Genomic DNA, 23633 nt, shown 5'->3' on the forward strand with positions numbered 1-23633 from the left:
GTGTCAGGGAGCCCGTCGGCACCAGGGCGGGGCCGGGGGATGGGAAGTTGGAGGTCCTCTGCCCGGTCCGGTGGTGGGATGGAGGGAGGAGGGGGCTCGTGGCTTCACCTCTTTCTACTCCTCCAGCGTCAGCCCTGAGCCCACTGGGGTGTGCACACCGGCAGCACAACAAAGGCTGGGCTGCCGCAAGCCCCGTTTGGAAACTTTGGGACTGCCCCAACAGCCTTTGCCCCGTCCCTTTGGTAAACGACACAAACGGGCTCTTTCTGGCCTGGGCAAGCAGGCGGAACTGTCCTTGAGCTCCCTGAGGCCAGGAGGCACAAGTGGCCGCTCCAGGGGTGTTTGAGGACAGATGCTGGACGGGTTGGACCCCCACATTTAACCAGGTGGTACGAACGAGGCCTTGATACCTTCACCATTCCAGAACAATGTCGTTTCCGCACTCCCCAATTTGACATCGATTGCTTCCAATTCTGACTTTATTAGTGGGAATTCTACTTCCTTCACTGTAGTCTTTACCTGCAAAACACAGCAGCTACGGCTTTTGTTCCAGACCTGGCCAGACGTTAAACTGTTCCATGGAAGGATTCTTACTGCTCAATACCAACCAAGCCTGTTATGATTAGGGTTATTCGTTTGAAAATATATATAAATCGTATTTCAGGAGATTGCAATTTCTAAAATGATTTTTATCACCAAAGATTTATGTACATATTTAATTCTTAATTATCTATGGTTTGGGGTAGAAAAAGATGGGAATACTGTATGTAAAAACGGTGAGTGTGTAGGCCCAGACATTTCGTACTTGCCTTAGAGTTGGAAGAAGAAAATCAAAGAAATATGCGTGGATCACCGAGAATTTCTGGGCTCAGGACCTCTCCTTGGTCATAAACCTAAAGCCCAAAATCTACTTGTGGCACAGGAAACCCGGGACCCAAGAGACGCTGCGGCCCCGGACTGGTGTTAGCAGCAGGGCCGGTTCCACACGGTCCCACACCGCCCTGCCCTGCTCTAAGAAATCAATCTGGCACTTGAAACCCTGAACTTACAAAACAGAAAAAGCATGGGAGAAGTTTTTATAAATGATTCCTTTAAATAACAAAAACCGTTTGAGCTTTGGCATATCATTCTTCCTGGCAACGAGTGGCTTTATATAGAACTTTCCAGGGCCACTTCTCTATGAAGTGAGGGATTCTGCAGAATTGAAATTGTACGTTAGATGCTGACCATTTGCCTTCAGGGTAATTCTTTACGCATATTTGGTGCTTTGAATGGCGCCCACGCCAGTAACTCTCAGCAGCGGTGGGCGGGGGTGGAGGGGAAAAAGGCATGAGAGACGTTACCAGCCGGAAACCAGACACAACCAAAAGCAGCACCTACCGGGTTATATGGCAAGACACGGAGCCCTGGGATTCCACCTGTCAGGGGGGATGTTAAACAATTCCAGGGACAGTGGCCTCTTCCCGAGTACAGAGCCCTTGCTTTGAGCGCAAACCTTGAGCAACATAATCTCTTGATGCACCTTCTTGGTCTATTCATGACCAAGTCACTGTACGCAGAGCTCAGGAAGGGAGCCCTTTACACAGAATTCAACCACTGGGACCGGAGCCTAGTGGCTGATGACTAGAGAGTGGACACGGACAGCAGGGCCACCTGGTGACTAGAATCCAGGATTCCCCCCCAGCTGTGGATCCTGGTAGCGGGACACTCCTCTATGCGTGAAGACTGGGCTTCAGCCTTTGCCCACAACTCACGTGGATACTCGGAGGGCAGTTTATTAACTCACTGCAAACAGCCCCAAAGTAGCTACACCTTGTCACGCCCTTGCAATGGCCAGAGCAGCAAAGCTGGTGGTGACGCTGTCCAGCTAATGTGCCTTTTTATCGTTCTTCAACAGCCCACGTTGTAAACCCAGCAACGTCATCGGGGGGACAAACACACTCAAGTGGTCCCTCAGACATTCCAGTAGCTTCCTTGAGGAGCCACGTCCACTATGGTTGGGCCGCGTGGAGGCCCGTGGTATCCCTTGGCGGGAGCAGACGTACCAAGGGGAGATGGTGTCGGAAGGACCCAGGGGCATGTTCAGAGGGGAGCCCGGTGTGACAGCTCAGCTCAGAGCCCGACTCTCCTGCGCCCCGCCGAGCCCACGTTTTTGTCAACAGAGCATCGTGGTTTGTGGGTGGAGGTAACACAATTGATTTACGGATTGGACGTTGCGTGCTTGGTTGGATTATGTTTGGAAACACAGTAGTGGAAGATCCAGTTTTTGCTTCATTTTAAATACCACTTATTGGATTTTTTTTTTATGGTTAGAGAAAATCTTTTGCACACTGACAATTTTCCTGCATTACTGGGCATTTTCTCCACTCCCCGCAGCCGGGTGTCCCGGGGATGGAGGGTGCTGGGCCCGGGGCCCCTGGTCTGGGGAAAGCGGACCAGAGAGAGTCCACTAGACAGACTTGGGCGTTTCACAGCACAAGTAAGCAAACTAACATTTTATGTTGCAGATGGAACGAACAAACGAAAGCTTACTGTATCCCAAACACAGTTCCGGTTACACCCGCCCTGCCCGGATTCTCCAGGGGAGCAGGGAACGGACCCACGCTTCATTCTTTGGTGGCTGTCGGGGGGACAGACGCACACTCTGCCTCCCTGGGCTTCCGCAGCCTCTTCACGAAGGACGTCCCTTCTGCTGAGAGCAGTTTCCTCAACCTCCCCAACAGCTCTGCATCTGTGACATTCCAGCCTCCTTTCTGGAAGCATCTAAGGTGGGCACTGACTTCCTGGGCTTGGTCTCATGTGGCGTTAGCTGGTCATCGTCCCCTACTTGAACCAGTCCTCCTCAGCAGAAATGCCTTCTGAATTCCCAGTGTCACCGCTGCCATTTCCTTCTCTCCAGGTGGGAAGGTACCTGGCGTGGCAATGCTCAGAGAGACGGGGGTCGACCGGGCATTCCGGGCATTCCGTACCAAACCCCCGCGGGCCCCAGCGTAGACCACGCGTGGTGGGACTTGACTTCTACGGTTGCCTCACAGTAAACCTCTCCCTAGGTGTCCTGTGGCTTCTGTTTCTCTGGAGAACCCTGATGCAACGTGCCTGAGCCATGGGGTGCAGGCGCCTCCAGAAGCCGCGGAAGGCCAGGAGACAGACTGTCCCCGGAGCCTCCGGGAGCAACAGCCTGGCCACCGCCTGGACTTCGGCAGAGTGAAACACGCCTGGGACTCTGACCTCCAGAGCTAGAAGGTGACAAAGGCGTGCTGTTGGTGGTACTTTGTCACGGCAGCAACGGGAAACGGGCAGTCTCCACATCTGGCTATTCCACTGTGGCCTGGGGGAGGGTTGAGGTTGTGTGGCGTGGTGGTTGCCTTTTCCAGGATCTGGGTATGGGTCTGTGAGAAACGGGGTGCCCGGAACAGAGATAGGCACCCTGACCACCCGGGGAGCCCACGGCCCTGCGTCCCACCCCTCCGACTCCGGACTCGGCTTCCAGCTTTTCTTGCTGTGAAGGGCCTCACCCCCGAGGCCAATCCGTTATGGGGACAGCCTTTGTGATCACCGCTTCAGCCCCTGGACTGGGTGGACGTCGGAGTGGAGACTGAGGGGGAATCTTGAGCCACAGGGCTGAGGGTGGACACCACCCCCCAGGGCCTGCACACGCAGCTTCCTCCCTGCAGGCACCAGGGACACGAGCGACCTCGTCCCATCCCCGCATAGTAACAGGAATGATGCGGAAGGACTTTAATATTATCCGAAATAGACCTAGGAGACTAAAGCATCTATAAAGAATCAGGCAACATCAGCCCAAGTCGATGGGAGCAAGGTTTCCACCATCAGCAGTGTTGAGTTATCACAGCTTTGCTGTGGCTATTTTGTGAATGATGAAGACTGGCTGGAACCACATTTCACTGTTAAAATATGCTCATTATTCTGTCCCGCTTGGAGACCTTACACCAGCATTTGTTCTAAACAAAAACCGGAGCTTGGCAAGCACACACAGGCACAAAATAAACCGCACCAACTCACCTCGTTATACCAGCCAACGATGAGCTCCAAGTTGCCCACAAACTTGCGGAAGGTCTCGTTGTCTGAGAACAGATTCTCTGCACTGCCTGGAATCTCCTTTTGTTGCTGGAAGTTCAAGTACTTGACTTCTCTCAGAACCGCCACCAACTAAATGGCAAAAGAAGATCAAGACCATGTGGGAAGACGGTCTCAGTGGTGCAGCGCTCGGCAACCGAAAGGAAGCCTGTCCTGGGACGCTTGTGCAGCCTGGGGGTGTGGCAGTGGGTGGGAGGCAGTGTTTGTAGCCGGATGGGGACGTGCACCCTGCCTGCTGGTCCTGACCCCAAAAGCACTCATGTCATCATCGAGGGAGGCCGACATCACCACAACCTCCTCACCTCTGACCCCCAGGTCGTTTGGAGAAAGGCTTCAGAGCTCCGCCTGGGTCCTCCCTGGGACCTGCCTTCTCTCTCCTCCCACCAGAGCCCAACGGCGGGGCGTCCCATCCCCCAGTGCTTCTGTCCACAGAGCTGGTTCCCTGCAGAGCGTGAGGAGTTCGGCCCCTCCTGCTTCCATCCTCTGCGTCTGTCTCAACCATCCGGGTTTTGGCCACCGAACAGGCACCCGCAGCCCACCCGTGCGACTCTGTGGCTCCCCGCCCTGCCCGGCCGGACGCTTGTCTACCTTCAGCAGACTTTTTTTAAGTTTTCAAATTGGTGTTTCTTCTTGGGATCACATGGAAGCTTCCAAAAAGGGCGCTCGTGGAAGCCACTGTCAAGGATGCTACTATTTTGCCTCCCACCTTAAATATACCCCGGACATACTTCAAAAACACAGCTACAGGCCAACTATGATAGAAACATCAAACACAGGTTCACGCTGCTGGGGGGAAGGGATCCGGCCTCAGGGTGGCCCTCAGGTCTCTGCCCTGGGGGGGGCGCCCTTTTCGTGCCTGCCCTCCGGACACCCACCGCCTTGCTGAAGTTGACGTGGATGAGGTTTGTGGTGGCGCTGCGCTGGATCAGCGGCTGCCCCAGGTTGAAGTGGCAGTCCTGGTCCACTCTCTCCACCCACTGCTGGTAGATCTTCTGGCGGTAGCTCCCCAGCAGGGCCACCATCTCGTCATACTTCTGGTACACCAGCTTGGCCTCCTCGCTGGACATGACCCTGCGACCAGAGTTGGGAGGGGTGGTGAGGCGCCAGGCCTCGCTCGGATTTCGCGTTCAGGGTCTTCCGCAGCCCCCGCCACTGCTGCCAGGGCTGGGGGTACCGAAGCAGCCAGCCAGCCGCCTGTCTGTTTCTTTGAGGCCAAGAGACTGAATGTGCAAAGGAACAAGGGCCAGACCAGAAACAAAGGGAGAGTTGGGACCTGCTATCTGCAGCAACCAGCCGGGAGGCCGGACGATAAACCACATAGCAGTTGGCCTCGCACCGCCGGGACTTGGCTAAGAACCGCCAGCTCCCCGACGTCTGCCCTCCCTTCCACCTCGGGAGCAGCCCGAGAAAAGCCGTGTGCCCCCGTAGCCGGTCACCAGCAGGCCCCGTGTCCGGCCAGCTGCGCCAGCTTCCCCAGGCCCGGAGCCTCCCTGTCTCCTCTGCAAAGCTTTGCCCTCCTCTGTCTGTGAGCCGCTGGCACGCAACAGTGGCCGTGGCGGGGCTGCCTCCGCGTTCCCACGTGGGTGGTCATTCATTTCTACAAGGCTGATGGCCAGTCGGAGCATACCCACTGAGAAGGCCATCGGGGAGCAGAGGGGATGTGAGCTGGGTCTTGCTTGGGGAGGTAAAGGTTTGGCCACCAGGAAGCGCAGGGCTGTCGGGGCTGGGACGGCCCCTCTCCCTCCTGTCTCCCACGCCGTGGCGGGAGCCGTGACTCACGGGTGGTCGATGTGCTTGAGGTGCTTCATGGACACCTCCAGCCTCTCCTGCAGCTCCAGGCTCCACTTGAGCTGCCCGGCCACGGGGGGCATGTGCTTGTGGATCGGGGGGATGTTCCCCTCCGCGGAGGCGGCCATCTGCGCGTCGTACATGACCTTGGCGTTGTCCAGCTCCATGTCGAACATCTCCAGCATGACCGAGTACCTGGGCACCACCTCGGCGAGGATCAGAGGCCGCTCCAAGAGGCTCCCGCACATGTACAGGAGCTGGGGAGAACGGGAAGAGGTGACTTTGCCAGAGTCCCCGCCCCTTCCCGAGCCTCGTCCCCAGCCTGCAGAGCAAGAGAACGTGCGCCCTGTCAAAACAGAAGGATTCGTTTGAACCTTTCCCTGCACAGCAGCGGGTTAGGTAGACGCCTCTGTGATTTTCACGTTGATGTTTGCCGAGTTCCCAGATAGTGACTCGTAACCCAGCAGGACAAGGTAGGTCCAAGTCTAGAAAAATTTATTCCAGGCCCAGAGAAATCAGGATTTGAGTAGGGAAGATTCGAACAATTAAAAAACACAACTAAACCGTTAAAAAATAGCCGCAGTACTGCATTTGTCTACCTAGGCTTTCACTTCAGTAACCGGATGGAGAAAGATCGTTCTCGAAAGAAGTATTGCTCTTAGGAAGAGCTCTGTCAACTTCAGGGACATGCCCAGGCAACAAAACCACCATTGGGAAATTTGTTTAGCTCTGAAAAAGTTTTGGGGGAATGGGGGACAAACAAGGGGGGAGGGGAGCCCCTGACACCAAACTCGCCCGGTGCCGGGTGTCAGTGGAGAGCCCCGAGAGCTTCCCGGGCTGCCAGAACACAGGACCACGTACTGGGGCGGCAGGACTGGAACTGCCGGAGTGTCAGACTGGCCCCAGACTTTGGCTTCAGAAATATGACCACTGTCCCTGAAAGTGGCTGTTGGAGGAAAGACTGAAACACAACCACGAAGAACGGGAGACAGATCATTCAGGCCCCCAAGAGCCTCACCGGGCAGGCACTGAGTCGCAGGATGCGGAGGCTCTGGGACGCAGCCGGCTGCCTCCTGCCTCCGCAGGTGCAGGGCAGGTGCAGACAGGTGAGGTCACTATGAGTTTCCTTTTTGTTTTTCCCCAAAAATTGACATGTGGCAGTTGGGAAAGAAAAACATGCCTGTTATTGGTTTATGACGCTCCTGGTTTTTCTTTGCCTCTCCCCATTTTCCTTTCCTTCTTTTCATGTATACATATTGTTTGGCCTACAGCTTCTGGGAGGGAAGCTAATTTTATCTCCTGCCAGGAGGAGGTCACGCAGAAAATTGCTCTAGAACTTTCCTGGCTGCATGTGACTTGCTGACAGAATTCGTTTGGGGACACGCAGGGCTTGGAGAGGACTGGAGGGAGGGAAACCCCAGGGGCCTAATTAGAGCACAGGGTTGTCAAACATGGAGAAAGATGTTCTCAGGTTGAGGAGAGACATGAGCAGATGGAGACGGGCATGGTTTGCAAGGTATTTCCCTCCTTTTTGCCTTGTTGTTTTTCTAGCATAAACATAAGGTTAAAATTTTAAAAAGCGACTCTTTCCTTTTAGAGCACAGGAGCCGACCTCAACCCTAACAGCAGAAGTGCTCCGCGACACGCCCGGGTGCAGTGACCGAGTCTGGTCATGCTGGGCTGGGCTCTGTCCCGCAGGGCCACCTGGTCCTCCCAGAGCGGGGACCCGAGACTCATGTGCAAAGGGGGGGGTTTGTCCACCCAGCTCCTTTCCCAGGGGGTGGGGGCAGTCGGCCCCTACCTGGTGCTGCCCCGTCTGTTCCTCCCCTTGTTCTAAGCCAGATTTATGGGGGTGAAATTCCCATGTGCCTCTGGGGCACGAGAAACTCTGGGAACTCAGCCTGCCCTGGCCGGGGATCCAGTCACTTAACTTCTCTGATCGCTCTGGGCCTGTTTCCTCATCCGCACAACAGCTGGGAGGAGAGCACCTCCCGTGGGGCCGGTGTAGGGACGGGGAAGGTGGTGACACTACCAGCCGGGCCTGCCCAGTCCGCGCGCTCTAGCCTTGTCTTCAACCCAACCCAGGGAAGGAACTGGGGTCTCCAAACTCTTCTTGGGACCCTTCTGCACTTGAGTAGCCCGGAAAGCTTCTGGGCTGCACACCCGTGGGGCTGCTCTGGCATGGAACTCCCTCCCGACAAGGTCCCGACTAGCCGGGCCCCCCAGCTAGAGCCGGTCCTGCACCGCAGGAAAACCCAGAAGTGCCTGCCTGTGCTGGGCTCGGCTCCAGGCGAACTGGACTCCAGCGCCTGCCCTCAGGGAGTTTATACTCCAGCTGGGAAGACATCAACATACCGCAGAGTACAAAAGGCAAGCGTCAGTGTCACCAGAGAGGGAAGGAAGCTGCTACTGAAGGGAGGGAGGGAGGCCTCTCTGGCCGGTGGCATCTTGTTGGAGGCAGGAAGTGAGAACCCCTGACCAGCGATGCAGCTGTCTGGGGAAGAGTCTTCCCAGGAAAGGAACAGTGACAAAGATCCTTGGCTTGGCCAAACTGGCTCCTGACCCTTGTCCTAGGCCCGTCTGTGCACGTCCTCGTAAAATCCAGTTTTAGCAAAGAACCTACTGAGTCAGCTTAGCAGGAAGCCCCATCCTCAATATCTGACCACTGCCACCCCCCAGGGGATGTCTGGTCACCCTGGCCTGTTGGGACCAGGCAAGAGTCCTTTTGGGTTGGTTTGGCCAGAATCCCCAATCCAACTTTCCCGTTGGTAACTTTCCACCCACCGACCTCACCTGCTCCTTGGCTGTAATTTCCCACTTGCCCCTCGGCGTGTGCAGTTGAGCCCAGTCTCTCCCCCAAGCCAGACCCCATTGAGGGGTCCCTGTACCTATTGCCACGGTCCTAAATAAAGTCTGCTTTACCTCGCTTTAACAAGTATCACTGAATAATTTTTTTTCTTTAACAAGAGCAAGAAGGTGCTGTATTAATTTGCATTCATTGATATTTTGCCTCGAGGTCCAAGAGGATCCAAGACTTAATTGATCATTACATTTGCAGAGCTTCAAATTCCTGTGTATTTGCATTTTTTAAAAGAATGTTTAAGAGGCAAAGGAACATTCTGGCATTTGCGTGGGAGAGATCTTTGTGCTGGGGGTGGGGGGACAGCCAGCCCTGACATCTTGCAGGATGACACCACCTGGGCTGCCCAGGACAACCCAATTGCCTTCACAGCCCCAGGAGCCCCTCCGGCCACGTGGCTCAGATGTGGGGCCCTGGAAGCAGTCAGACTCGGGGCTGGTCTGGGGTTCTTGTTCCCCTACTTACTGGCTAGCTGTGCAACCTCGAGTAGGTTTCTTGACTTGTCTGGGCTGGTAAAATAAGGTGGATAATGTAGTTAAGGAGCTTAGCAAAGAGCCTGGCTGTTATGAGAATTAAATGAGACAATGTACTACTTAACAAAGTGCCTGGGACCAGAGACCCTCTAGTAATTATCGGGCCCCTCCTGTGGGCATCGCACACTCCGTGGCAACCCAGAGGTTACAAAGTGAACAGAAGACATAGCTCTGAGACTCATAGCTGACAAATACACATAACACTAAGCAGAGAAATAAAAATAAGCTATTCAAGCCTGTATTTGTATTTATTCACTTAAATTCTCGACACCCGTTTTCTCCAGATAAGTTGAAGCCACACACACTAAATCCTGCAGTGATTCTGCCACCAATTGTTGGTACGGGCCAGGCAGATCCCAATTAACGCATGGAAAGGGCTGGGCTGGGACAATAGGGAGTGGTGAGGACTGGGGCAAACTGGACCACTCACAGTTGGTGTGGGGACCCACTCAGACTCCCGTGTCGGTACCAAGATTATTTTAAACTAAGCACATTTGAGATTCAACAGACGCAGAGAGAATCCCGCTGCCATAAATCCCCCCCCAGGGGAGTTTTATCTCCAGGAATGAGAGGGGCCACTGGCACCTGCATAAACCAACATCGCCACAAACTGTCCTATCTACACTTTGTTCTCCTAAAAGTGCACTTGCCTTTCCTTCATAAAAAGCCACTTGTTTTTCCATAGAAGCCCTTTCTCCCCCTTCCTTTGCCCTGCTAATTTGGTAATAAACCCCAATCTCTAGCTGCTCAGGGAGCCACTTCTTTCACGGGAACTGTATGCCTGTACACGCTTTGCCAAATGACAGATAAACAGGAGAAAGGACAGGCGATTTGCAGCCCCCACCACTGGGCCAGGACGGCAGACGCGCCGTCCTCCTCCCCACGTTCTGGCTGCGGGGACAGCAGTGGCTCTGCTGCAGCGCCTGCCGCTACGAGGGACCACGTGTCCAGCATGGCCACATCTGCTTTGCCAAGAGGAGGTGGAAATCTTGACTTTGATGTGAAACTTTCTCAAGTTTTAAACAAACATTGGTGACATTTTCAAAAAACTTTTATGTTTTTTGAAACAGTGATACAAGACTTGGCAAAACTAGAGACAGAAAGATCACCGATCGCCTCAGGTCAGAGAGCTGGTGGAGAGACGGGGTGGCTGGGGTGACGGGAACATTCTAAAGGTGACCGTGGAGGGTCGCGTGAACCTGCATGTACCACACCCGCTTAGCGGCCCAGTTCCACTGGGCCACCGCACGTGGGAGGAGTGCAGCTCCGAAGTGCTGGGGAGCCGAAGCGCTGCCGGCCGTCCCTGGGCAGCCTGGGCCGCGAGTCTACACTGCAGACGCGTTGGCACAGACCCCCAGGCCCCGAGTTATCTGATGAGACTGCAACTTCGATTGTTCAAAACATGGGAAAATCCAAAAGCCAGCACGTCCACTCAACTGGTGGCTGCCTCACGTCACCTGCGCGCAGGCTCCCCGAACACGTGCCGGGCACAGACGGTCCCGGGATGTGGAGCCCCAGGCCAGAGAATAAAGGGTGGGTGGGCTGGGGCGGCCAGGAATCCCAGCGGGCAGTCGTCCATGGGTGGGACACGTGGGCTCGTGTGGAACGACCCACGGCCTGGACGGGCTGTCCGCGTGGACTAGGAGGCGGAAAAGGTTTGTCTCCTCTTTAGAGAACACCGGCTTTCTGAGACAGCAGAGGACGTCAGTCAGCATAAAATGCCATCTGGCGAGAGCCTCTCTGCGACACTGCTGGCTCACACGCATGCTCATGCTCGCACACACGCTTACACACACATGCTCAACATGCAGGTCACACTCTCACACTCACACTGACACTCACTTGTGCTCTGCCTCATGCCCGTGTTCTCTCTGGGAGGACGGCGGAAGAATGAGGTACGGGGGGGCCCTGTGCTGGGAAGAGGGTTGGGGTCATAACCCGTAAATTCCATCTGAACGAAAGATCCTAAGAAAACTTGAACGTGGTGGCAGAAGTTTAAAAAACCACCTCCTGAGCAAGAAGTTCAGACAAGAAAGAGAAGGGACCCTTCTCAAGGGCACCTCTAAATTGCAGAACGGTCTGTGGTCCCACGTCCAGGGACTTTTTAAAGTAAGTGTTAGAATTATCAGCTATAAAATATAAAAGGGTCATGTGTAAAATGTTTCTGTAGATTCGAGTTGAGATACAAAAGTGAATGAGCAACAGGGATTATCGAGAAATGCCAGAGGTATGTGCAAAAGAACCCCACAGAACTTTTAGAAATGACAAGCTCGATGGATGGGTTATGTGGCCAACTAGACACAGTGAAAGAATTATCGAACTGGAAATTAGAGCTGAAGAGATTACTCAGAATTCATGGAGCAGAGACCAGGGAGACGGAACTAGGAGCGACCAAGAGACACGGAGGACGGACTGAGCAGGGCTGCTGTGCTGCCGGCCAGATCTAACGGGAATCCTCGAAGGAAAGAAGGGAAACAATGGGAGAGAGAAAGAGGTAATGGCTGAACAACTCCCAGAGTGGCTGAAAGTCAGTAATGCACAGATAAAGCACAGCCTCATCTCATGCAAGATAAACAAGATAAATAAGAAATCCACACCGACACACCTCCCGCACGGGTACGAGGCGGGACAGAGGCTCAGAGTTACAGCAGAGGCCAAAACAACAGTGACTGGGGCACCGGCTGACATTGCTGGCTGACATCACTGTCTACGCCACCTCGTCTAAGGCGATTTGTCATAGATGCTGTAAATTCAGCCCAGCAGGTCGGAACGTGTACGCGTTTTATTTTTATGGCAACCTTGCTTCTCTGTAACTTTTGCTCCTTTCAAGTAGTGGGAAATTCAGTCAAGAATAAGTGGACACCTTTTTTCTTAGCGAGCACAAGGACCAGTCAAGTAACTAAAGTAACCGTCATCACACTCGCGTCCTCTTCTTCCTCCAAGGTGTGGCAACAAAAGCCATCAGAAACTACTGCCCGGGTGTTCGCAGTGATGGCACCAAGGCAGGAAAGGCCCTGTCCTCTCCGGGCCACCTCTCACCTCTAAGGGAAGACGTCTGATGAGATGGTCTCGAGGGTCCTGCTCAGCACGAACCCGGCGCTGCCGTGATGAGCTCGAAGTCGGCCCGGGTCCCCCGCGCGCACCTACCTTTGCAGAGGACTCGATAGAGCTGCACTCGTCAAAGGCTTGGCCAAACATGGTGGCCAGCCTCCTGTCCAGATCTTGAATTTTGGTCTCAAAATCAGCATAATCGGAGTCAAAACTCTAAAAGTAAACAAAAACGTCAACCTTGTCGTCAGCCTACAAAGCAGGGCAAGTGCCCCCTCTGTGGCCACGTCTCGGCGGAACGCGCTTCCTGCCCTGGGGACCGCTCTGTGCGCAGCTTTCAGAGCACAGGGACTGCCCGTGACAGGCTTCCTCCGCATGTCTCCTCGCTCCTTGGGCACTTGTCCCCCAGTCCATGCGGGGACTCACCGAGTCTCCGGGGTCCAAGGGGTCATATTTGCAGTCGGCAAAAACCTTCACCAGCTCGAAGACCTCTTCGTAGATCTGCGTCACCTGGTTCCCCAGGATGTTGCCCTTCACTCCCCCCAGCTCGATCTTCTCCAGCTTCAGAAACTCGATCGCAGTTTTATAAAGATCCTAAGGGACAGAAGAAGTAATATGCTTAGTCAGTTCCTTTTCTATTTGAGACGGGGTCTCGCTCTGTCGCCCAGGGTGGAGTGCAGTGGTATCAGCACAGCTCACCGCAGCCTCAAACTCCTGGGCTCAAGCCATCCTCCAGCCTCAGCCTCCTGAGCAGCTGGGACTACAAGTGTGTCCCACTGCACCCGGCTAATTTTTTCATTTTTTGTAGAGATGGGGTCTCGTTACGTTGTCCAGGCTGGTCTCAAACTCATGGCCTCAAGCCATCCTCCGGCCTCGGGCGCCCAAAGTTGCTGGGATTACAGGCGTGAGCCACGGCGCCTGGCCCTCATCTTCATAACCAAACGCAAGGGTCCAGTTACACCCCAGCCAAGAAAAGCCAGGAGCAAAATACCCCCAGGAGACACGACCGTGGGGAGGACACCCCCATCTATCTGTGCTGATGCTCTTTAAACGGGCATTCCGTCCCCTGGGCTTCCACGCGTGAGCTCCGAGTTGCAGACAAGACAAGGACGGTCTGGAGAGGAGAAGGCGGGGCCGTCCTGACCCTGCACCGGTGAGACACATCTCTCAGTGCCCCGCGCTTTACCGGGCTCTCCGTTTCCTCAGCGGGAAGCAGTGGGGGAGGAGCTGGGAGGCTCCTGATGCACTTACTAAGCTTTACACCCTCTGCACGATCGCCCCACACTGTGAGCCCTCCCGGAAGGCGACCTGAGAGGCAGGTGCCTGGATGGTCCCACGTGCGTGCACAAGTTCTGCTTCCTCCAGGCGAGGCTGGCGCTGCTTCTGCTTTCCCTGCCGGCAGCTCGGCGACCGGCACCGCCCCTTTGCTTCCCTCCCAGTCAGGCTCCTCCGGGTGGCAGATTCTCTGTGCGCAGTTCCTGTTTCCCAAACAGGATCTCCCAGGCCCCTTGGGACAAGGGGCTCGTGCTGCTTCTACGTTTGGAACTGGAGGTGCTCCTGTGGGACTGGCGTCACTCCCTCAGCCGGCACCGAGGCCGGGGCTTGGGCTGGATGTCCCCAGCCTCGAGACCACAGCAAACCCAAGGAAAGCGCAGGCACAGCGTGCTGGGGGCTCTCGGGCCCTTCTGCCCAACAAGGGGACAAGGTCGGCCAAGCTCGGGAGGAGTGGACGGTGAAGCCACATCCCCCCCTTCAAAGTCCCCCCTTGCCCAGGGACTTCATCCTGACTTGGAATCTATAATGTGGGAACCAATAGCGACTTGGCCAGAAACTCAACTGTGACGCTCTGAGTCCTCAGTCTGGGAGATTTCAGGTGCAAATAAAGACTCTATGATGGAAATTTCGGAGTCCTGAGTGGGCCTCCCCCCTCTGCCTCCCAGAGGGTGCAGACGAGGACCGGACGGGCCTTTCCTGAGCCACTGTGAGCAGCGTCCGTCCTAAAATCAGTGCTCAGTGGCCCCAGGACGACCCCCCCCTCTCCACGATGCAAGTTATTTGTGCACAAAGTTAAAAAAGTCGTATCATACCACATGCAGAAGATACAAAACCAAAAGCAAAACTATCTTGCCCTGCCCCCTCACTTCTCCCCAGAGAAAACCATCCTGAACCGTCCTTCAAGTTGCCAAATGCCACTCCGCGCATCCACGTGGTGCTCACACAGGGTTCCTGTCAGTCTTCATTTGTGATAATTCAGTCCTACTAAGTGGCTCTGCCCTTGGCCCTCCAGGCTTTAACTCACTCGTCGCACAAGGCACGAGATGGGCGGAAGTAATCAAAGCAGGTCATTTTCGTCCTTGGCTGACAACTGAGGCTGGGAGGCGGCTGCCCAAGGACACAGCGTCCCCGTAACATGAATGTCTGTGCCAGACGCCACCCACCCCTGCGTGGAGGTAGTTCTGCCGGGGACAAGGACGGCAGATGCAACGTCCTAGCGGGGAGCAGGCTGGGAGTGTGGGTGAAGAGGAAGGACATTTTGTTTTTACCTCGATGGTCTGGACACGGTGGAAAAAGGAGTTCATTCTGGAAAATGCCAGGGACGAAGGGAATTCCCACGGCACAGGCTCTTTGTCCTTTTAGGGGAGAGAGAGAGAGAGAAGAGAAGAAAGGCCGTGTTTTCGTCAAATGCTCCCACTTATTAAAAGGTTGGGGACAACATAAACTGGGCCTTGTGTTCGCTGTGACTGTTGCTCTGCGAATCAGACGCACCTTGAAGAACAGCTTCATGTTGGCGCAGCAGAAGTCGTAGGCGCGGTGCAGCTCCTTGAGGACAGTCACCGACAGGGAGACGCCCAGCAGGACCTCCTCGATCTCGCCCTGCAGGCCCTTCAGCACCTCGTCCGGGCTCAGGAAGGTTCGAGTCTGGGAAAAGGGTGGACAGACACCCCCAAGCTCCAACGAGCTGTCTGGGGGGATGACAGACACACCGTCTGCAGGCTGTCAGCCTGACGCACAACCGTCACCGTGGGCCCTGTGACCTGTTCCTCTGACACGTGAGCTGTCCTTGGGCACGTGGCCCCACCTATCTGCCAACTGCTGGGACATTTTTGAGGGTCTCAGCTGCATCCCTTTCTTGCACCCTGTCCCATGCCAAGGCTGCAGTAGATGCAGATTTGGGTCACAGGTGATTGGGAGCCCCCCAGAGACAGGGACCCACAATGCCCTCTGGTCCTGCAGACGGACCACAGTGAGACTTTGACACACACGGGTGGCCTGCCGGTGGCCGGCTAACGGGCGTGTGTGGGGGGAAGCAGCAAAGGACGTCTCTGCGGAGGGAGATAGATGTGGCGAGGGGTGGGGCCAGGTAAACCACACAAAGCTCCTGGCTGCGTCTTGGGGCGCTGGGTCTCTTGGCGCAGAGCCTCCCGCTCTGTCCCCTCTTCCCTTGCTCCTCCCCCGCCCTGTGTGGGGTGGGATCGGCACTGCCCACGTCCTGGGAAAACTCTAAGTCGTCACCAGGAGGACTTGACCCCAGCCTAGGGCGGGACAACACTCGTGCTGACACTGCAGGGGGACGTAGGCAGCAGAAACAACGGGACGGGGCAAGAACTCAGTGGGGTGGGGTGGGGTGGGGTGGGGAGGGGGTGGGCTACCATCTCGATGATCTGGTTGCAGAACTCCTGCAGGATGACGATAACCCTGGAGGGCGTGTTGTAGTGCTCCGAGGTGGCCCAGATGAAGCCGATGGTGCCCAGCACCTTGGCAATGAAGTTGGGGAGCTGGGGAGAGACAGGCTGGCACCTCGTCACGACGTCTCAGCCCTCCTCTTCCCAACGGCTCTCGCGGGGCCCCGAGGAGAGGGTCCCCCAGGGAGGGGAGAGGCGACTCCCAAGGCCCATGGCTGACGACAGCCAGAAAGCCCGCAGCCCCCTGCGCTCTCGAAACACGAGACCCCCCCAGAGAGTGAGCTTCCCCCACATACCAGCGTGAAGTCGGCCTGTTCCATCTCCTCCAACAGCACCCGCAGGGGCTTCAGATAGAGCACGATGTCCTCCGCCTCCTTCAGCCCTGCACGCGGCAAGCACAGGGCTCGTCAGCACGCGAGCGAGGGGGACGGGGGCAGAAAAGATGCCGTGTGGCCCTGCGCGCATCTAGACCTGCTCCTTCCAGGGACAGGATCCTTCTCAGGAGGAGGGGGACTGGGGAAGCCGCTTGCAGGGAAGGTAACTACCCGCCGCCCCCACCCCTGCCAGGAGGCACCGACAGCTCCCGGGTACGCGTGCGGGTGACACGAGCTCACCCTCAGTGACGTTCGTGTACACGTTCTGCAGGGCGGGCCAGTAGCAGCTTTTGGCCTTTTCCAGGATCTCGACTATCTTGTTCACTTTGGGTCTGTTGAGCTGGGAGGGGAAAAGGTCTGCCTTTCGCCGGGCTCGTGGACCCTCACACGAGGCCAGCCCGACCTCGCGCAGTCGCGGCTGAGGGGTCTACACGGGGCTCCCGGGTGGGCAGTGCCACGAGCCCGAGCCCGGGGTGCGGCTGCAGCTGGGCGCGTGGCGGGGAGAGGCCCTACCTGCTCGTGGATGCACTTGAGGTTCATCAGCCGGGTGTCCCAGAACTCGAACTCGACTCGGGGCAGCGGGTGCAGCCCGTCCAGCAGGGCCTGGGCCGAGTCCTTGCTCAGCACGTCCTGGATCTGGTGGGACCAGTCGATGATGATGGTCTCGATGGCGTGCAGGAGAGAGTTGTCCAGCGAGGAGGGGAGCCTGCGGAGCCGACGGTGGGGCAGCTGCTCTCACGTCTGCACGGCCGCGGGTTCCACCCAGCGCTGTCCCCGCCGGAGGGAATCCGTCCCCCGCCCGACAGGCCCCAAACCACCGGCAGCAGCACCAGGTCTGGGCTAACGTCCTTGGTCCTTAACGTCCTTAACGTTCCCCTTCTGGCCCTGAGGGAGGCCGGGGAACTTCCCAAGCCCCCAGCCGGGAAGAGACCCTGAGCAGAGACGGGTGTGGTCAGAGATGCCGGTGCCTGGAGGCTGTGCCTCCGAGGAAGAGGCAGAGGAAGGACTCTGGGGTGAACCCCATTCAGGACGGCTCCTCCGGGCAGTTCCCACAGAGGCCACCAGGGGCACGGTGCTGGGACGCAGTGGACTGTCGGTGGAGGGCTTGCCTACGTGGGCCCCGGGAGCAGTCGCCCCACATGTGAGCGTAGGGGACATTTCAAGAGTCTCACGTACAAGGGCAGTTGCCAGTGGTGGCAGGGCAGGTGCAAAGGGACATCTCAGGGTCTCTTGGGCTTCCCAGGGCCTCTGGGATACCGCAGCCTCTATGTAGACACGCACCTACCTGCTGGCAGTCCCCTCCACCCTGCTCACGGCCCCTCGGTACCCACACCTTAAAGCTGAGTGTCCTGTGTCCTGGCCACGTCCACAGTGGGACACCTTTTACATGCCGTGTGGTGACAGGGTCGCACACAGGCGTGATCAGCGGAGGGGCCTCGAGGGCCGGAGCCGGGATCCCGGGGCAGCGGTGCCTGTCCCTTTCCCGCCCTGGTACCACCCACCTGAGACCCGGCACCGTCTGGGAACCGCCCTGCCCTTTTGTGCTTCGCTAGCTTTGAAGCACGAAGTTGGTTTGCAGCAGGACAGCCTGTCAGCCGGGATAGGCGGGGCGTGACGGACGGACGGGCGGGCGGGCGGGGTGTGACAGGCGTGACGGGCGGGACCCCACACCCCGTGCCCCGCAGCCGGAGTCGGGAAGCGGCCGGCGCCCACCTCTCCATGGACTCCAGCGTGCCGTCCAGGCTGCCCAGGTGCTCGGGGACGGGCAGCAGGGTTTTCCCCTTGATCTTGCCGCCCGTCACAAACATCTCGTTCTTCAGCCTGTGCACCTGCTTCATGATGTCTTCTGACACCACGCGGGGCCAGCCTTCCATGTTCTCGCTCTGGTTTAGCAGAGAGTAGAGGACCTAGAAGGAGACGCGCCTGTAGCTCTGCCCGGCCTTACCCGCTCTGCAGCCGAGGACCTCGGTGTCTGGAGTCCTGGGAAAGCCAGTCCCTCTGCTCGGTCGGGGTGTTTAGACGAACGATGACAGCCCAGCTCCAGATCTTTGTAGTGGCAAAGCCACCTCCAAGAATGGGGACCCCAACGCTTGCAGCCACGGCACCCACTCCCTGCTGCGTGGCTGCCGTGACAGCTTAGACTGTGTCCTCCCAGAGCCACGTGCTCGGGCCCAAGCCCCAGCACCTCAGAATGCGACTGCATTTGAAGACAGGGTCTTTAAAGACATCATTACATTAAAATGCAGTCACTGTGCTGGGCCCTCATCCAACATGACTGTGTCTCTGTAAGGAGAGGAGATCCGCACACTGACACACACAACGACTGCGTGCGGTCATAGGGAGCCGAGGAGAAAGGCCTTGGGGACAACCAATCAAATCAGCCCAGCCGACCCCTCCACCGTGGACGCCAGCCTCCAGGACTGTGAGGACGTAAACGTCTGTTGCACGAGGCGGGGACCCGGGTCGCTACTCCACAGACGAGGACCTCTGACTCGAGAACTCTGACTCCCCAAGATGTGACACTGGGGAGGAGGCAGGACAGCAGAGGGATGCACAAAATGGCACCCAGTTTTCCCCCTTTTTAACTCAAAGTCCCCAAGTTGGGGAAACCCCTCTGTCAGTGCTCAGATAGCTCACACCTTCCAAGGCCGTGGGCGACAACTGCAGGGCAGTGCTAAGGACGTCGAGGGAACAAGGTGAAGGACGTGGTTTCTCAGACTTCAGGAGCGCTGGCGTCACCTGGGGCCTTGTTAGAATGCAGGTCTGTCCCGGCAGCCAGGGCGTGTGCGGCTGAGCGCCTGCATTGTCAACGGCTCCCAGGTGATGCTGCCACTGCAGGCCCAGGGACCTCACTCCGAGCCGCAGGGCTCCGGGCCACTCACTGAGAGTCTGAGAAACAAGGACGACTCCCCCTGGGCTCTAGACCCTGACCCGGCCCGGCCGGCCTGGACGCACGCACCTCTTCCACCACTGCGATCAGCTGGCCCACGGGCGCGGGGCCTATGTCCCCGTAGAGCAGGCACGTCTTGTAGTTGGTCTTGCTGATGGCCCTGGGCTCCGTCTTGAGGAAGTAAACCCCTTTGGACTTGAGGGACTCCGGGAAGCCCAGGCAGGGCACAATCATGCCGGCGGGGTTGAGCGTCAGCACCAGAACCGAGACGTCCGGCTTTTCGAAGAATTCCGTGAACAAGGCCATGTTCTCCTCCGCCCCAATCAGTTTGCTCCACTTGTCTGGCTTGAACTTGAGGACGAGGGAAGCAACTGCCTCCAGGTATTCGAGTCTGACGTCCGTGATCGTCATCCCGACCCTCCTTACGCCGCGGTCTGTCGAGTGAGCAGAGACACGGATGCGAACCCTGGGCTTCTCCGCGCCCCGCCTGTCCCGGGAGCCACGTGAAATCTGCCACCCACGTGAGGAGAAAGGGGCTCGTGGCGACTGCCAAGCTCTTAGCTGTGGTCGGGTTGTGTGCGGGGAGGAGACAGAGGGCGTCGTCCACGCGCTCCGGCTGTGCACCTGCCCTGCCCGCTGTGGGGGGTCACGTCAGTTGTGACCACAAAGTTCATGGACGGGAGACACCAAAGTGGATGCGAGAGAGAAGAGAGAAAAGGAAGCGACCGTGGCTAGGTGGGTGAAGCGGGTGCGGTGGGAAGAGATACGGCCCCCAGAACACATCAAAGCCCAGAGGGAAGGAAGCAGCCCACAGTGCGGGACGTGAGGTCCAACACGCTCTCCCTGTCTTAACCCCAGCCAGGGTGTACCCCTACTTTTGCCCCACTCTGTCCCCCAGCCCCCACCTAGGGCTCAAGCTGCAGACCCCTCACGAGCCACTTAAGGCCCGCTGGGAGAAGCCCAGCCCTGACCGTGAGAACACGATACAGCCTCCAGGTCTTCCTGACAAGCTGGGGACGGACAGCAGGGGGCCAGCTCCAGGCCTCAGTTTCCTGCCCCAAACCATGTCTCAGGGGCAGAATCACATCCCTGCATGAGCCTGACTGTGTCTCAGCGATAAAGTCTCCAGGACAGAGAAACAAGAAGGACAACTTGACGTCTCGGGACTGCCTGCTAATTACCCCACAGCCGCTACTGACAACAGTCACTTTTTTCTTTGTCCCCATAAAGTAAGAGAGCCACATGGCCTTGCTGCAGGCGCCCTCGTCTCTTTCTTTGATTTACCAAGGGCCTCCCTGCTCTTTCCCCTCTTTCTATCTCGCTCCTCTAAGGAGGATAAAATGAACTTTTTTACTTTGATATTTCTTAATCTCTGAGTGAGAAATCTTTCTCCATCTCACCGTGGGCACCACTTGGCTTTCCACCCCGACACCGATTGGCTCCCAGCGAGGAGCAGAGCCACTTTGGGGGTGATCGGTGGGGCTGCTGCCCACCAGGCCTGGGTCCCCCCCTCTGTCCTCCGCCCCCCTAAATGGTTAAAGGCTGCTCACCAGCTTACAGCGACTGGCTACTCCAGCCGAAAACACAGAACACACGGGCAGCCTCTCCCACGCCAGGAAAGGAAATGGCTCCCTTCCCTCGAGGGACTCCAACTGTCACAGAACTTCTGGAAGTCTCCTCAGGGCACCTGGGGCTTCCAGAACCTTCTCCTTGGGACCCCACTAACCAGTGTGCAAATGAGTAGCCAACCCATGGGCTCCCACAGTGATAGGCTCTTAGTGTAACAGGGAATGGCCTGAAAAGTAAGAAAAAGAAAGTGGCAAGAATGTTTTCTGTCTTTCTGAAGCTTCCCCCAGTCTTTGAGGACTGAAGCCTGCACCCCTGCCTCAGGCCATGGGGGGAGGAGCAGGGGCCGGGCCTCTTGTTCTCTTCCCATCTGGTGCCACCAGCCAGCAGGTGGGCGGCTGGTGGAGTCCAGAGGCTGGGCTTTGGTGGAGATGGGATGGTTAGAATAGTTAACACTGTAATTGCCTAAAGCTGAGAACCTCCCTGTAAAAGCTCTGTATCTCTGCTCATGCTCAGGAAATTTGGATTTTTTTTTTTTTTTGAGACAGAGTCTCACTTTGTTGCCCGGGCTAGAGTGAGTGCCGTGGCATCAGCCTAGCTCACAGCAACCTCAAACTCCTGGGCTTAAGCGATCCTACTGCCTCAGCCTCCCGCGTAGCTGGGACTACAGGCATGCGCCACCATGCCCGGCTAATTTTTTGTATATATATTTTTAGTTGTCCAGATAATTTTTTTCTATTTTTAGTAGAGACTGGGTCTCGCTCACGCTGGTCTCGAACTCCTGACCTCGAGCGATCCACCCACCTCGGCCCCCCAGAGGGGTAGGATTACAGGCGTGAGCCATTGTGCCCGGCCAGGAAATTTGGATTTTGAGATGAGAAGTTCTACCATTTTTCCTCCTTTACCAGCAAAGTAAAATCTCTCCTCATCCCCCAAACACTCGTCCTCATTCTTCCGATTCGGCCTCGTGGACAAGCGCCAAGTTTTCAGTAACATTAGTTTAAGATAATTTAATCTCAATTGAATACTCTTTGCCTTTTAACTGGAACATTTAGTCCACTTCCATTTCTGTAACTACTAATATGCTGGATTTAAATCTATTGTCTTATTAATTGCTTCCTATTTGTCTTGCCCACTCAATGTTCCCTTTCCTTTCTGTTCCTACCGTCTTCTGAATTAAGTAATTTTTATTATTTCATGCCCCCGTGCTGTGGTTAGTTTGGCTATTGCACTGAAGCAGCTCAGGAACTTTTACCCCAAAATAGGACTCCTTGGTATGAAGAGTGTTTTGAATTAAAGGTCCCAAGAGATCAACAGGCCTTGGCAGGGCCTCCCCCTCTGTCTGCACAAACCAGACGGACCTGTGGAAAGAACAACCCCTCCCCTTCCCCGCTGTCTCCCATATTGCAGGAAAGAAGATGGAGAACGCAACCACACCTGGCCCAACGCACTTTAAATATAGCACCTGTCTCAGGTTAGTTAATTTGCAAAGAGAATCATTTACAAGTCAATCTTTCCCCCGTCCCTGCACCCTCCCCACTGACCATTTACTGCACCTAAACAGAATTACCTGTACCCCGCATTCCCAGCTCCAAAAGGGGGAGATAAAAATTTCCGGGCCTCACTGGGATACTGGGTAATCACTCTGTGATTCTCCCTGTGCACACGGAAAATAAACCTCTTCCTCTTACTAATCTACCTTTATTGTGAGTTGCTCTTTCAGCGAACTTTCAGGGGAAAGGAAAGGTTCCCCTCACCCCTAGACACAGTCCCCCGTTTCTCTCAGAGGTACGTGGAGATTAAGGCACACCCGCTTGCTGCAGTAACCTGTTGCTTCTCTTCTTCCTGGGTACTGTGACCTATTTACTTCTTTCCCAAGTTACATGCCACTGTTGCCATGAATTTTAGTCCTACAACCTTACTGTTATTAGTAAGTTATTGTTATGGTTAAGTAGTTGGTAGTTAAGTGAATATTCACTAGATTTCCCCCATGTCCACCATTTTCTTTTTCTTCTTCCATCTCCGAGCTTTCCCCCGGGATCACCCGCTTTCTGCCTCTCTCAGAATTTCTCCTCTGTCTTCTGGAAGCCGGTGTTGCAGCAACGCAGAGAAAAGGGGAGGGTTTTCGTTTCCCGAGACACAGCCCCACTACTCGGCCCTCCCAAGGTCAGAGCAAGACAGCACGTCCACGCCAGCTGCTTCTACCCTTCGTGGCAGTGCTGAAGTCTTTAGCCACGGAAATGAGGCAGGAAAAAGAAGAGGCAGTGAAACTGGAAAGGAAGAGGTAAAACTATCTCTATTCACAATGATGTGATCTTGTATGCAGAAAAGCCTAAAAAATTTCCATAAAATAACTGGTAGAGCTAAAAGAGGTCAGTGAGTTTGCAGTATACAAGATTCATATACAAAAATTAATTATATTTCTACATACTAGCAATGAACAACCTGATGAAATTTAGAAAACAATTACTGTTACAGTATCAAAACAATTTCATTTATAACAACAACAAAAAGAATACTTAGGAATAAATTTTTATAAAAGTGCAAAAAAAAAAAAAAGTACAAGACTCATACACTGAGAACTTCAAAAACATCATTGAAAGAAATAAAAGACGACCCAAATTAACAGATAGCCATGCTGTGCTCATAGGTTAGAAGACCTAACACCGTTAACATGACGATTCTCATGATTGATCTACGGATTCAACACAATCCCTATCAAAATCTCAGCTGGCTTTTTTGCAGAAATGGAAAAGCCCATCCTAAAATTCACATGGAAATGCCAGGGACCGA

General features: G+C 55.6%; 1 protein-coding gene across 1 annotated transcript in view; it reads right to left on the reverse strand.

The window, feature by feature from the left end:
* DNAH17 (dynein axonemal heavy chain 17) overlaps nt 1-19685 on the reverse strand; it is a 101571-nt gene extending 81886 nt beyond the window's left edge. The window contains exons 1-14 of the mRNA XM_045525703.1: nt 19344-19685; nt 18098-18291; nt 16898-17090; nt 16625-16724; nt 16307-16392; nt 15978-16103; nt 15094-15246; nt 14871-14957; nt 12754-12921; nt 12427-12543; nt 5878-6143; nt 4974-5169; nt 4024-4170; nt 411-519 (exon numbers count right to left, since the gene is read on the reverse strand). Coding sequence (XP_045381659.1) covers nt 411-519; nt 4024-4170; nt 4974-5169; nt 5878-6143; nt 12427-12543; nt 12754-12921; nt 14871-14957; nt 15094-15246; nt 15978-16103; nt 16307-16392; nt 16625-16724; nt 16898-17090; nt 18098-18291; nt 19344-19685 — 2284 coding nt within the window. The remainder of the gene's footprint in view (nt 1-410; nt 520-4023; nt 4171-4973; nt 5170-5877; nt 6144-12426; nt 12544-12753; nt 12922-14870; nt 14958-15093; nt 15247-15977; nt 16104-16306; nt 16393-16624; nt 16725-16897; nt 17091-18097; nt 18292-19343) is intronic.
* Between the last annotated feature and the right edge of the window lie 3948 nt (nt 19686-23633).

The sequence above is a fragment of the Lemur catta genome, chromosome 15 (assembly GCF_020740605.2).
Source record: "Lemur catta isolate mLemCat1 chromosome 15, mLemCat1.pri, whole genome shotgun sequence".
NCBI classification, from domain to species: Eukaryota; Metazoa; Chordata; class Mammalia; order Primates; family Lemuridae; genus Lemur; species Lemur catta.